The 15,463-nt window shown below is 41.5% G+C and overlaps 2 protein-coding genes across 2 annotated transcripts; both read right to left on the reverse strand.

The window, feature by feature from the left end:
- Positions 1-265: 265 nt before the first annotated feature.
- LOC142426655 (olfactory receptor 11G2-like) lies at positions 266-1,249 on the reverse strand. Its single transcript, XM_075532239.1, has one exon. The coding sequence runs from the start codon at positions 1,205-1,207 to the stop codon at positions 266-268; it is 942 nt and encodes a 313-aa protein (XP_075388354.1). The 5' UTR covers positions 1,208-1,249.
- Positions 1,250-14,319: 13,070 nt separating this feature from the next.
- LOC142426283 (olfactory receptor 11H6-like) lies at positions 14,320-15,261 on the reverse strand. Its single transcript, XM_075531794.1, has one exon. The coding sequence runs from the start codon at positions 15,259-15,261 to the stop codon at positions 14,320-14,322; it is 942 nt and encodes a 313-aa protein (XP_075387909.1).
- Between the last annotated feature and the right edge of the window lie 202 nt (positions 15,262-15,463).

Consider the following 15,463-nt stretch of genomic DNA (forward strand, 5'->3'; position numbering starts at 1 on the left):
GGAGATCACAGGCCAGTGTGCAGAGTTGTGTGGATTCAATGGTGGTGGCCACATCACAGGGCTTGCTTAGGTCTCAGCATGGCTCCACATGGCTAGTTAACAGGAAGGGGAAGCACAGGGAGAGTGTGGCTTACCTCTAGGGCGAAAGAGGAGGGCAACCTCAGAAAGCTCTTTATCTTGGTCACCCTCCAACCAAGTTGTGACCTGATTGACAGTCTAAATTCCACCCACATGTTCCTACAGGAGCCAAGTTGGCACATAAAACCTAACTATCACAGCTCAATAATTTTTTCATTGCTTGTTTCATATCTTTGTTCCTCAGACTGTATATCACAGGGTTAATGAGTGGAGTCAAAACAGAATAAAACAGGGTGACAATCTTCTGCATTCCAGCTTCATGCTCAGATGTTGGGCTGATGTACATGACCATCACTGAGCCATAGAAGAGTGAAACCACAGCCAGATGAGATCCACAGGTGGAGAAGGCTTTTCTTCGTCCAGCTGCTGAAGGGACTTTCAACACAGCTCTCAGGACCAATGTATAGGAACCCATGATGAAGATAAAGGGAATAAATAAAAGTAGAGAACTCAAGGTAGAGCTAGTCAACTCTACTGCAGGGGCTCTGATACAAGTGAGAGCTAACAGAGGACCTGGGTCACATAGGAAGTGATCTATAATCCGAGATCCACAGAAGGACATCTGGGAGATGATGCTGATAGGAATCAGGAACCAGAGAAAACCAAGTACCCAGCAGGTGACTACAAGATGGGTGCAGAGACGTCCAGTCATAATGCTTGGATAGTGTAGAGGCCGGCAGATGGCAAGATATCGATCAAATGCCATAACCGCCAAGAAAAAGCATTCCGTAGAACCCAGGGAGAAGAAAAAGTAGAACTGGAGAAAGCACCCAGAGAAGGAGATGACCTTGGTCTCAGAGAGGAAGTTGGCCAACATGTTGGGGACAGTGGAGTTGACATACCAGATCTCTAGGAAGGAGAAGTTGGCAAGTAGGATGTACATGGGTGTGTGGAGTCTCTGATCCCAGCGCACAGCACATACAATAGAACCATTCCCCAGGAGGGTCAGACAGTAGACAATAAGAAAAAGCACAAAGAGGAGAATCTGACCCTCCCGGGTACAAGGGAAACCAAGAAGGACGAAGCCAGTGATGGTGCTAGAGTTGTTGAAAGTGTTGAAGATTTTCATGTATAGAGGTAGCTGTAAAAACACCACCAAATACTAAATGACAGTGTAGGTAACAGAGACCCAAATATTTTATTTACCCCGTACTTAACTACCCCAGGGAATATATATCAAAGAGTTAACTATGTCCCATACATATTGCATTGGGCAAATCTGCTGCACCAGACCCCTTAAAAATGTTAAAGAGAAAAGGGCCTCCTGCACATGTGAAAACTGGACAATCAGGTAGACCAGAGAAGAATGGAATCATTTGAATTATGGGAGTAGTGAGAAATATTGGAAGTACCTTGACTGCCAGAAGAACAAACCAATCTGTCGTGGAGGAAGTACGGTCAGAATGCTTCATAGAAGTCAGAATTTTGGACATGTTATTTCCAGGCCCTGGAAAAGAATATCATGTATGGAAAAGTAGAGAGTCAGTGTAAAAGAGGAATACCTTCAAACGGAATGGATTGATACTGTGACTGCAAAATGGGTTCTTTCAGAACTGTGAGGATGATGTGGGGTTAAGTAGTGTTTTGCCCTGTTGTACATTAGGGTCTTTGTGACTTGGAGCTGACTTGAAGTACTATCCTGATTGGTTTATTGGTTTGAAAAGACCAGACATTACTGAGTATTGGTGGCAGACAGAATTTTTCTTATCGTGAAATGTATGAAAATATACATTAGATAAATATCAAAACTCGAAACCAAACTTACTGCCAGCAAGTCGAGGCCAACTTATTGGGGCCCAATAGGGCAGGGTAGAACGAACCCTGGGAGTTATCAGGGCTGTAACTCTTTCTGGGATAGAAAGCCCATATTTGTCCCTGAGGGCAGCTGGTAGTTTTGAACAGCAGACCTTGCAGTTAGCAGCCCAACTCATAACCACTGTGCCATGCAGGCTCCGAGATAAATACACAACCTAATAAATAATTACACAGAAAGCCCCATTGTAACTACCACCAAGATTACCTAGAAGCTCCTTTCATCCCCCCCCCCCCAATACTATTCTCTGCCTCTCCAACTGTCACTGTCTCTTATCTTTTATAGGAATCACTTCCTGCTTTTAATAAAAATAACCTAGTAGCCCAATCATACATTTCTGGACAATGGTATTTAGTTTTACCTGTTCTTGTTCTTTATATAAGTGGAACGATATTATTTGCAGTATTTTGCAGATGGCCTCTTTGTGGAACACGATATGTCCGTTACCAAGAGAGAAATCTTCAAAGTGACTCACTTAAAGGCTTCTTCATTTTTTGACATCATCGAATAATTTGTTTATTCATGCCACCTACTAATTTTTATGAGAAAAATTCAAATTAATTACACAAAATAGCTGCAGCATGTTTGTATTTGAACAGCTACCAAATCATTACAGGTTGATATAATCAAAGAATACAATCAACATTTTTTTTTGTTGCTGATTTGATCTTGTTGACATAGCTTGACTATCTGGTCATAAAAATAAGTGCAAATCTATGGGTTCTTATTCTAGTTATATAAACTCCATAACCTAATGTAAGAGAACAGGAAACTTTTTTTAAAATTCCATCTTTTGATCACTTGCTTGGGACCAAGGCAGAATGAGTTTGGATGATTACACAACTGCACAATGGCATTCCTTTCTGAGTTAAAATGAAACAAAAAACAATCATTAATTAATTCTACACTCAGACATTGGACTTAGTTCCAATAGTCCTTTGTTAAAGGGACTGGATAAGTAATAAAGGCATGGATTAAGTAATGTTAAAAATATATCTATTTTCCCTATATATCGCCTAATAAACTAACTAAATAAAACATATAATGTTATTTTTGAAAGCTACCACACTTATCCAAAGAATCCGATAATGATTTGCTTGGCATTTGCAAATCCAGTAAGTATGACGTCTCACTATAAATGGTAGAAGGCATCAGGGCGAGTCAAAAGACACTAACAAAGTTATTAATAGTTTGGAAATTATAAAATATGTACAAAAACTTTCCTCTCCGAGTCTGTTCTACTTCTAGATTTCATGTGATCTTCTTGAGGGGAAACTCACATTTTCGATAATGTTTCCCAAGATTCTGCTGGTCTGTGTTTAAATTGATATCCTCTGAGGGCTTTCTGGTCCTTGAACCATAAACCTCTACCTTCTAAAATGTCCTTTCCTCTCCTTCTTCTCTGCTTTAAAGCCGTGTAACTAGGGACTAAGTTTCATGTACTAAGATATTTATCTTTTTTGAAAGTGAACTGAAGTTAGACATAAAAATATCTAATGTTTTCTTTCTTTATCTCTGTACACTATTTTCATTTGAGATGAGGTTTTAAGACTGGGTCCTTTCTAAAGCAACCAATTCCTCCTTACCGTGTTTTTTAAAAGGAATTTCTAGCTAATGTTGGATCCATGAGAGTATGCTCCCTATTAATAAATAGGAATGATTTAAAGGAAAATTTGCTATAACAGGTGAAGGTTACTTATGGACCTTAAGTTGCAAAAGGTTAAAATAAATCCTTTTTAGGTCTATGAATTTGCTAGCATTTCAGAGCAGAGCCATTTGGTTTTCATTAAATCAAAATAATTGATTAGAAATTGTGGTTGGGACATTTTTTCAGTGGTACATGGAGAGTAAGTTTAGAGTAAAATTTTCTTCCATTTCACAATGTATACACATTTTATTTTGTGACATTGGTTGCAATCTCCTCGGTGTAACAGCATTCTTCCCAGTGGGTTGCCCATTTTAGTTTGTCTTACCCGCCTCTTCTGACCTTCTGAACTTTACTTTTGGGAAAATGCTGCCTTAATAAACTCAAACTCACTGCCACTAAGTAGATTATGATTGTAGTGACCCTAGAGGACGGGGTAGAACTGTTCCTCTGGGTTTCCAAGACAGGGAACGCTACCCAGGAGTAGAAAGCCTCATCTTTCTTCAGTGGAGTGCTGGTGGGTTTGAACTGCTAATCTTCCAGTTAGCAGCCCGAGGTGAAAGACTCACCATGCCCCCTGGACTCCTGCTGCCCTTCTCGTCTTACATGATTGCTCGTACCGAGGAGTACATTTCTCCTAGGCGTGATGATCACTTTATAGACTTACCTGTGGTTTGGCTGAACATTGATATCTGAAGTATGTTTAGTTTCAGTTTTGAAAGGTGCTCAGCTAAGGACCACAGTTGGGTTTTTTTTTTTTTGCCAATCTTTATGAGACCAGTAAGCCTGGTCTGTTTTATTATTTGGAATTTTGTTCTACATTTCCTCCCCTCTTCTGTTCAAGACCTTCTATTGTGATCCTGACCTGAGAAGTCTGCAGTGGTAGCTCGGCACCATCGACTTCTGGTCTCAGAGTAGTGCAGAGTGTGGTTTACATGGTCCATTAGTCCATTAGACTAATGAGCCCCTTGATTCTTTGATTTTCTTCTTTGCTCCGGACGAGACAATATCAATAGTTACATCTTAGATGATTGCTCACAAGCTTTTAAGAGTCCAGTTATTAATTACTAAAGTAGGTTCTAGAACATCATCTTTGTGGACTATGTTATGCATAGCGACCTAGATGTCTGTTGGGCCTTTTCAGTCCAGGTATTTTGCAAGGCAAGGCACTATGTCCATCATCTCAAAATACTTTAGCACAGTCGATTGTTTGGTTAATGCTGAAAACCTTTGTTTAAAAATTATGGTTTAGTCCATTTAAATGTTATATCTCTTCCCCTTACCTCTAATTCATCAGGAAGAGTTATTACTTTCACCCCCCAAAATATTACTTATACACACTCACTTCTCTTTGGCTGGGTTGTTATTTTCTTCTATTTAAACTGGCATCCTTTCTTCCCCTGATCATCAGCAAGAACATTGTAATAGAACTTTCATTTTTACCCTTCTACAGTCCATTTTCCAGGGAGCAGCAGAATAGGCTTTCTGTAAAACAGAGCTTTGACTAATGCCATTGTCTCTCAGAGCAATTCTGCAAGTGAAAGCTTTACTTTCAATTATTAGTCTAGAGAACGAGAAAAGTATAAATATGATTCGGGATGGCCCATCACCGTCTTGTTTTCCACCTAACAGATGCAACCAGACTATATCGGCAATCGTCTTTTATTCCTTGAGTCCCCACACAGAAAGAAATGATTGCGTTTACCTGCCCCAAGTCTGAGCTGTTGTCAACAACAGCACTAGCAGATCCGTCCTCAACCAGCTGCAGAGGGAGCCCGGAGTGTGCGGGTCACGTGGTTAACGCTGCTTTTCTGTGCTCAGCCTGCTTGTTGCAGTTGTGAGAGGCCATCAAGTCGGCTCTGACTCAGAGCTGCCTGATGTGCCCAGAACGAAACACTGTCTGCTCTTGTGCCATCCACACCCTTGTTCTCCAGCTGCGCGGACTGGGTGACTTCACAGCAACAACCGCCACAGTTTTTGTTTGTTAGTTGGCTTGTTAAATGAGTCAGCTCTAGAAAGGTTGGGATAGCTATGTCTTGGTGACCCAGGTCCTGTGGCATGCACAGTGTGAGAGAAAGATCCTCCTCAGGAGGGTTACCAGCTTGTAAATCTTCACGGAAGCAGACAGTCTCATCTTTCTCTTACAGAGTGGCTGCTGAGTTCAAACGGCAGACCTTGCAGTTGACAACCAAGCACTTTAGCTACTGCACCACTAGAGTACAGACCATTTATACCCCATTAGTTTTCTTAGCTATAAAATGGGCACAACTACACCTTCTTCAAAAAGCTTTTACGCACCCTGGGGCTCAGAACTGGGGCTTTGGCAGACACCGAGCTCAGAGGACATAACAGAGTCGACAAGGACATTGTTCTAGATCCTATTTTCATGATTAGATTGTTAGCAGCCCTCTAAGGTGCAACGATTAGTCTCTTCCTGTCTGGAGGAAAGAAGAGTAAAGAAATAGAGGCTGCATAGAAACAGCTAGTCTAATGGACTATACAAACTAGTGTCAGTTTCCATGACCCTGAGGCACCGTATGGTGCCTGGCTAACGCTACCAACAATCCGTAAGGGATCGTATTAGAGGGTCCTGTATAGAGTCGGAAAAAAGGATGCAACAAAACTCAAAATGATAAGAAGAGCAGGCTTACTGATCAGAATCCCTGAGACTGGAAATGAATCTCTGAGTCTGGAAATGAACTCACCTCTCCAGGGCTCAATTTTCATCCCAGTAATAGACAGTATACCATGAAAACAGTGACTGGAGTGAGGCATGCACACCTTAGAATGAGCATCCCTTTGCGGTCCAAAGGGCAGCATTTATTCAAGGTCAACGCTTGAGTGCGTTAGGAAAGAAGGGGGAATGAAAATAGAAAGCACAGGGGTGAAGTGGGATGAGTGATGTTTCCTTGTGGGGACTGCAGTCACTTCACAGTAAAAAGTTGGAAAAACACCCCAAACAAACCACCCTAAAACCTTACAGAAAACAAGAACCCCAAAGCTGTTTTGGATACTGTTGAATAAATAATGGCCGTGGAAGTTCTTTGACCAGAAGCTGACTTGGACGAACTTAAGAAATATCAATTGTATGTGCATGGCTGTAGCACATTCAAAGATAATTGTAGGTAAAGGCTGGGATTTTCTGCACCTATACTGTAATTTATCTTCTAAACATTTGTACCTGGATCAGGAAATGGAATCCCAATCTGAAGCTTTTCAGAGAATTTCCTTTTTATTTTCTTGGAGAGAAGAGATCATCTTCTTTCTGGAGAGGAACAAAGAGGTGGAAAACTCCTTGTGACGTGGACTCCTGATTTTTTTTTGCTGGAGGGTGGAAGGGTTATAAAGACTGCCGGGGAGTGTCCCCCCCCCCCCCCCCCGCTCCTTGAGGATCTACTTACTGCGTCTGAAGGAGAGTAGCAGTGTCAGGAGATAGCTCACAGCTTGTTATTCACTTCCCCTGAGGCGCCTCCATTCGGGCCCCACCCCTCCACCCTAACAAGATGATACAAATATAATTTCTTGACTTTAAACCTCTACTAGGTGGCATGGAATATCAAAACTTGATTATTGGTTCTTTAATTAACTTATAAACAAATTATTCCATTTCTAAGTCCCCTTACGGTAACTACCCCAATGGCTATGGGAAAATCTTATAAACCTGAAGGAAACAAAACAAAACACAGGCAAATAAGAGCCTTGGTATCTGAGATTCATCTAACATTCACAGTTAGAGCTTAACGCTATCACAAGCTTGTCCAAACACAGCTAGTCTGTGTTATTCTATTGAATATAAGCAACCTCACAGAATATCAACCCGGGTCAAAGTTATTCTGAGATCATAAAAAAAAATCAGGCAAAATAAAGCATGTTTATAATTTGACCTAAGTAGTAAAATAACAAGGTTACTGTGATGCTCATAAAATGTCAAATATTCTCTTCAGATGGTTAAAATGAGTGACAGCTATTAAAAAGGAATGCAGCTTACTTTTGATTCTAATATGCACTCACTATAGATAATATTTGTTGAGACAGCCAATTATAGAATTGCTTTCATTTCTGACAACATCTAATCTGGAACAAACCTCTGCTTCTCTAGTGATTGTCAGTTGCTGTGGAATTGATTCAGTCACGGTGCCCCCATGTGTTCATAGTAGAATGCTCAGTAGGATTTTTAAGGTTGTCTTCTTTTGAAATTGGATTGCTAGGCCAGTCTTCTGAGGACCCCTGGGTGGGTGTGAACTGCCAAACTTTTAGCTAGTGGTTGAGTGCGAAACCATTTGTGCCATCCAGGGACTCGGTGCTTTCTTAAATCCTTTCCCTAAACCGCCCACCAAAGCCCAAATACATCCTAGGTTCTTTCCATGGTTCTCCCCTGGTATGTTCTCTTCCTCATTATCAAGAGCAACACACCCAACTTGTCTGTCTACAGTTGTTATGTGGTCTTTGCTAAAGGGCACTAACCAACCTCAGGTAGAGTATGGTGGCTGAGACACCTGACGTTCTTCTCGTGAGACTTCACTTCACTTAGACATCACCAGGAAGACAGTGGGTGGTCTGGTGATGACTTAGACATCACCAGGAAGACAGGGGTCACCTTCCAGGCCTAAGGATAGACCTAAGGGCGGTCAGAGCAGGGTCAATCTACAGCTGCTCTCTGACCAGCTTCCTCTGAAAGGTGGGCTCTAAGGTTACTCATCTTCAACAGCAGAGTAAGCCTCTTAACACGGCTGACCCCCTTTCTTTCTGCCATCCCTGGGGTGGCAGAAGCCTTTTAAAATCTAAAATACCAATTAGTTCAGCACACTTTTTTTGCTTGGCAACCAAGACTATTTCGGTCATTGGCACACAATTCAAGGTCCTGGCCTTGGCAAAGGAGGCTCTGTGCAGTTCAGACTCAGTCACTCTATTGCCCCGTTTCTCAAGGGCTTCTTGCCAATGTCTCCCTGTTAGTAACACTGAACCACTTAGGCACACAGTGGGAACCCGAAAAATATATTGTGGTGTAATTGGATTCTATAGACAGTGTAAAAAGCATCCAGTGTGAATGGCTTGCCCCGGAAGAGTCATCCGAGTAGAGAAAGTGACCTGGAAAAGCAGGTTCTGAGGGTGAGTATCGTTGAGAAGCACTTCTGCTCCTATTTGCCAGCTTTCCCCTGATCCTTTTCCCATCTCTGAGATTAGCCTAAGGATACAGTCCACTTTTTAAACATATTCATGGAGGCACAATTGGCATTCATTAGACTGTATGCACTTCAAGTATGCCATTATGATCCATTTTCACATATATGAAGGTCAATCAAAAAATGTTGCTGTTAGAGTTCTAGTTGGAACACACATGGGCTTATTCCAAACAAATTGGGTTAAAACAGATCTCTGCAGTCAGTGGATGGCTACAGACTTGTGGTCTCAGGTATGCATCGTATGAGTCTCATCAGGGCATGTTCAAAAACAGGTCCAGTCAAAATAGGGCCTTCTGAGATCTGGGTCAGGCAGATACATCCACTCAGAAAGTTCTAGTGACTGTTTTTATGTATGCATATATTTATGACAAAGGGATAATCTAGATAGTTTTTTTTGAGGCACACAGATGATCATGGAAGCTTATGTTTTCAGAAAATGGAAAGCTGCAGTGGTGAGAAAAAGTCCAGGAAAGTAATGAGGAAAGTCCCTCCCTTCTCATCCCAGCAATGAGCCTGCTCAATCTTCAGGGGTTGTGTGTTAGTCTGGGTACTTTAGAGAAACAAATCCACAGAAACTCACGTATGAGAGAGAGTTTTATAGAAAGGGTAAGTGCACATCAAGAAAACATCCCGACCCAGTGCTGCCCAAGCCCACAAGTTCAACATTAACCCATATGTCCAACACCAATCCACAAAGTCCACCTCCATCTCACAAAACACACGCAATGATGCCGACTGCAGGAGGAAAGCAGAATCAGTGAGTGTGTAAGCATCTCAGTGCTGCCAGGGGTCTCCACACGGCTGCTCCAGCATCCAGGGCTGCATCGGGGTAGGTCCATGCGGCTTCTCCTTGGGGATGTCTTACAGGAAGTGATCCTTGCCAGCTGAAGTAGGGAACTGGCTAAGGGAGCTGCACCTTGGTATGAACATCACAAAGCAAGAGACTGGAGAACTCAAAAGGCGAGGCTCACCGAGCCATTTATCTCTCCACCCTTCCATTAACCCCACATGTGTTTATTGGCCAGGTTGGCACAATAAACTTTAACTAACTCAGGTAGCAAGGACTGTTCTATGAGAATTTTTTGGGGGAAACTTATCGCATCCACCCTACAGCCCTGCCCTTTCCACTTCAGACTTCTTGTCCCCAAACTCAACATTTAAAAGGTGTAAATCGAAAAACACAGAATTCTTTGAGGATGATTTAAGGATATGGAAATAACTACCTTCGGAAGTATATAGCCCTCATTGCAGGATATATTGAGAAAGAAGTTTTATATTTCAGTATTTTTTAAAATTAAAATTTTATTGGGGCCTTTTACAGCTCTCATCACAAGCCATACATACATCCATTTTGTCAAACACATCTTTACATATGTTGTTATCACCTTTTAAAAAACATTTTCTTTCTACATGAGTCCCTGGCATCAGCTTCTCATTGAATTACCTCACTCCCCCATGCTCCCTTGATAATTTATAAATTTTTATTTTTCATGTTTTACACTGACTACTGTCTCATTTCACCCACTTTTCTGCTGTCCGTCCCCCCTGGGATGGGGGCCACCTGGCGATCATTGGGACATTTGACATGTGATTAGTCTGACATGTCAGTATTTTTGTTTAATAAAGGTTTCTGTGACATTTTAGCAGTACTTTTTAGACTTATCCTATTACTTACCATCAGTATAATCAAGTTAGTGCTCATAGTTGCAACCCTTAAAAATTCCTTGTGCTACTTTTTCAGTTCTCCCTCCTTCCCTTCTTGTTCCCACTCCTTAGGAAACCACTGATCTCACTTTCACTATCATTTCTACAGTTTTATATAAATGGAATCATATGATATATACTCTTTTTTTGCCTGACTTCTTTCACTCAGCATAATTGTATAGACTCATAAATGTGCAGATCCATACTTTATTCCTTGTATGAGTATGGAATTTTCATATTCAAGCATATGGTTATCCCGACATATAAATTCACTTGTTAATGGATGTGTTTGGCTTGTTTCTAGTCTTTGATTATTGTAAATAAACCTGCCATTAACGTTTATGTACCCACCCTGCTGCTAAGTCTATTTTTGGTATTCCCTGAGACTTCACTGTTTTGATCTCCTTGCTGTTCTGTTGCACACCCTAAGTATTCCGCCTCAGTGTGGTGGGGTCAGATTGGTCACAATTCCCTAAATGTGTCTCCAGTGTTGTTCCCCATAGAAAGTTTCTCTTAAAACAGAATAGACTAAGTCCCTTCATGAAGACTGTATTCTAAAAGCAAAACATTTAATAAACAGTTAAACACATAGTCTCTAATTCCAGAAGCCATAAGTGCTATAAAGGAATAAAAGAGGGTATGGTGCAGAAAACATTGGGGTAGGGTGATCGGTTGAAGATCTGACTCTTATTATCTAGGGCGTGGAACCCTATCAGACTCCACCAGAAAACAAGGTCAACAAACAGAGCTGGAACTATTTATAGGTTTTTCTTTGTCATTGTTGTTTTGTTTTCTTTCATTTCTTTGTTTTGTTCTGTCTAGTCTTTTTGCTTATTATTGTCTCGGCGTGTCTATCTAGATAAGATAGGAGAGATAAACAATCCAGAGGAGAAAACAATGGGTCAGTTCTGGGGGAACATAGGAGAGGGGGAGGTGGGGGGGAAAGGAAGTGGGGTGTCAAACAACTCAGGGACAAGGGAACAACAAGTGATCTAAAATTGATGGTGATAAGGATATAGGAGGACTGGTGGGGCTTGATCAAGGGCAATGCAGCTGAAAGGAATTACTGAAACTCAAATGAAGGCCAAACATGATAGTGGGACAAGAGGAGAGTAAAAGAAAATAGAGGAAAGGTTTAGGAGTCAAAGAACATTTACAGAGGCTTAAATATAGGCATGCACATATGTAAATATATTTATACATAATGATAAGGAAATATATCTATGTACACATATTTATATGTCAAGTATTAAGGTAGCAGATGGACATTGGGCCTCTACTCAAATGCTCCCTCAATGCAAGAGCACTTTGTTCTAATAACCTGTCATTCCGGGATACTCAGCTTTCGGATATGATCGCTGAAGAAAAAAATGGGTGCATGAGCAAATGTTGTGAAGAAAGCTGATGGTGCCTGGCTATGAAAATATACAGTGTCTGGTATCTTAAAGGCTTGAAGATAAATAAGCAGCCATCTATCTCAGAAGTAACAAAGACCACATGGAATAAGCACACCAGCCTATGTGATCATGAGGTGTTGATGGGATCAGGAATCAGGCATAAAAATCCAGAACAAAAAATCATATCAATGTGAATTGGAGTGGAGACCCAAAGTCCATCTGTAGACAAATGAACATCCTCTTACAGAAGGGTCACAAAGGAAGAGAGGAGCCAGTCAGGGTGCAGTAAACACTGATGAAACATACAACATTCTTCTAGTTCTTTAATGCCCACCCCCCCCACTATCATGACCCCAATTCTACCTTACAAATAGGGCTAGACCAGAACATGTACATGGGTATACAAAAGAGCTGGAAATACAGGGAATCCAAGACAGATAAACTCCTCAGGACCAATAATGAGAGTAGTGATACCAGAACAGTAAGGGGAAGGTGGGGAGAGAAAGGAGGAACTGATCACAATGATCTACATTATAACCCTCTTTCAGGTGGACCAACAAAAGAAATGTGGGTGAAGGGAGACAGAGGTCAGTGTAAGACATGAAAAAATAATTGATAAATTATCCAGGGTTCATGAGGGAGAGATGGTGGGGGAAGGTGGGGAAAAATGAGGAGGTGATACCAAAGGCTCAAGTAGAAAGAAAACGTTTCAAAAATGATGATGGCAACATGTACAAAGGTGCTTGATGCAATGGATGTATGTATGGATTGTGATAAGAGCTTTATGAGTCCCCAATAAAATGATAAAAAAGAGGAACTTTGTAAAAATTTGCCAAGGAATTATGAAATACATAGATTGGGAGTTGGTGCCTTAGATTATTACTATGAAGTAGCGTGCCATTTAAATCAATATTTATTAGTTTCATGCTATAACTCTTACTGATGGGTTCCCAAGGAGTTTTCAGAAAATAGCTGTGCCTAGGCTCCACTAAGGAGCCCTGGTACCGATGCTGGCTTTAAGCATTGAGCTGCTAACCACAGGGTTGGCGACAAATGCCGTAGCTACTTGAGGGGAGGAAGAAGAGAGTTTCTGTTCCTATGAAGATTTACAGCCACCCCAAAGTGACCCTATAAGTTGGAATAGGCTCAATGGTTGTAGACGTACATGTTTTCTTTTGAGGCTTCACTGTTAATTCCCAGTCAATGGCTAAGATGTGCTACTCAAGTGGAGAGAGGTGTCAATAGGAAGTGCCACCTGTGGTGTGGCTAATGTAACCCTTTCAGGCAATCTGTTTTAGATCATATAACAGATTGATTTGGGAAGGACTTCTGAGATTTTAATTTCTGCTCTCCTCTCCCCTCAAGGGATGCCCAGAGGATGTTCTAAAGACCATTCCCTACCCAGTGGCAAACATTGTATAGTGTGCATTTTTTAATGTGCAGGAAATGAAGCATGGGGTGTTGAGATTGCAAATAAGTTTTCAGGGAACTGAAGAAGGATATAATGAAAGAGTGGGGACAAAAAGTGCAGTGCATTATTTTGAGCAGTTGGTAACAAAAAGGAAATTAATGGTAAAATTAAGAATAAGAATTGGAAGAATCCTGTTAAGATTGAGGAAAGTGATGTATGTTTTAATACTCAGGGAAATAACTAATAAAAGATTGATGATGTAAGAATAAAGTAGATAACTGATCAACAAAATTTCTAGAGAGAGAGAACAGTAGAGAAGTTTAGGTGGAGCTATTAACACTGAAAACTGAGAGATGGGCTATGAACACTATGTAAAGATATTGGATATTATCTATGTTAGAAGACTTTACATCCCCTTCCCCTCCAGGGATAAGAATGATCAGTGTTTAAGAAGCAGGTCTGAAGGAGGCTATGTCTGGTATTAGAGAAGAATGCATACTATTGCTCTTTAGGGCATGGGAGTTAAAAGTAAGTGGAGTTGAGGGATCAGGCATTGTAGGTTATTTATTAGAATCTTGATATTTCCCATGTACTATTTTTTGTTTACAAGTAGATCAAATCATAGGACATGTGAGGCGGAGCCCAGGGAATTGAAATGATCATATTTTATGGTTGTGTTCAACCATACACTAGAAAGTTAGTGATTCAAGTCTACCCAGATTTACCTTGAACCAAAGGTCTGGTTTCCTATTTTCAGATGAGATTGAATGAGTTCAAGGAGACAAGGCCTTAGACTGGTGATCTGTTTCTAAAAGATCCCAGCCTTCGAAAAATATTGGAACATGGTTCTACTCAGATGCACATGGCATCATCTTGGACTGGAATCAACCCAAAAACAACTGGCTTGGCTATTTTACAGCTGCCTCCTTCCACAAGTTCACATTTACTTGGAGTTGATCACCTTTTTACTGACAAGAGATTCATAAGGACCTCACGTGGAATTGACTCATGAACATCATGAACCATTTTTAGGAGCATCCTAACACTTTCTTTAAGGCATCTTTCATCTCTTTGTTCCGGAGGCTGTAAATCATGGGATTAAAAAACGGGGTCAAAACAGAGTAGAACAAAGTAGTGAACTTCTGCATGCCTTCTGCCTGTCCTGATCCTGGGCTCACATATGTTATCATGACAGACCCATAGAACAGAAATACGACAGCCAGGTGTGAAGAGCAGGTAGAGAAGGCCTTCTTCTGGCCAGCAGCAGAGGGCACCTGCATCACAGCCCTGAGCACCAGGGTGTATGAGCCAATAATGTAGAAAAAGGTGGCAAAGATGAGGAGGGAACTCATGGTGCCACATATGAGAACAGTCCCTGGGATTGGGACACAGGCTGAAGCCAGATCCAATAGGGGACCCAGGTCACATAGAAAGTCATCAATCACATTTGGGCCACAAAACGGTAGCTGAGTAACAAGTATCACTGGAACCAGAAACCAGAAGAACCCATACACCCAGCAAAAGATGACCAGGCTGCTACAGAACTTAGGAGTCATGAGTGTCGGGTAGTGCAGGGGGCGGCATATTGCCAGAAACCGGTCATAGGCCATGATAGAGAGAAATAAGCACTCAGTTGTGCCCAGTGAGAAGAAGAAGTACAGCTGGAGAAGGCATCGAGTAAAGGAGATGGTTTTGGTCCTGGACAGGAAGTTGGCCAGCATGTTGGGCACATCAGAGTTGACATAGCAGATCTCCAGGAAGGAGAAGTTGGCCAGCAGGATGTACATGGGGGCGTGGAGTCGGTGATCCCAGCGCACTGCACACACGATGGCCATGTTTCCGAGAATAGTCAGGATGTATGTCACAAGGAATATGGAAAAGAGGAAGAGCTGTATTTCCCAGCGACAAGGGAAACCCAAGAGGACAAACTCATTCACTGTGCGGGAGCGATTTCTGGCTTCTGAGGTCATGTTCTTTTGCCCTGTAAGGAATGCAGCAGAGAACAGGTGGGAGAGGGAAAGTGGAAGTATACCCATGAAAATATATATATTTGGCAGGGGATATTTGTATATGTATATTGACTTTTGCTGTAAATATATCCATGAATGTACTGGAGCATGCAGGAGACAAAGTTTCGAAAACTCAAAAATAACCAAATACCTCAAGAGAATG

The sequence above is a fragment of the Tenrec ecaudatus genome, chromosome 14 (genome assembly GCF_050624435.1).
Source record: "Tenrec ecaudatus isolate mTenEca1 chromosome 14, mTenEca1.hap1, whole genome shotgun sequence".
Taxonomy (NCBI): Eukaryota; Metazoa; Chordata; class Mammalia; order Afrosoricida; family Tenrecidae; genus Tenrec; species Tenrec ecaudatus.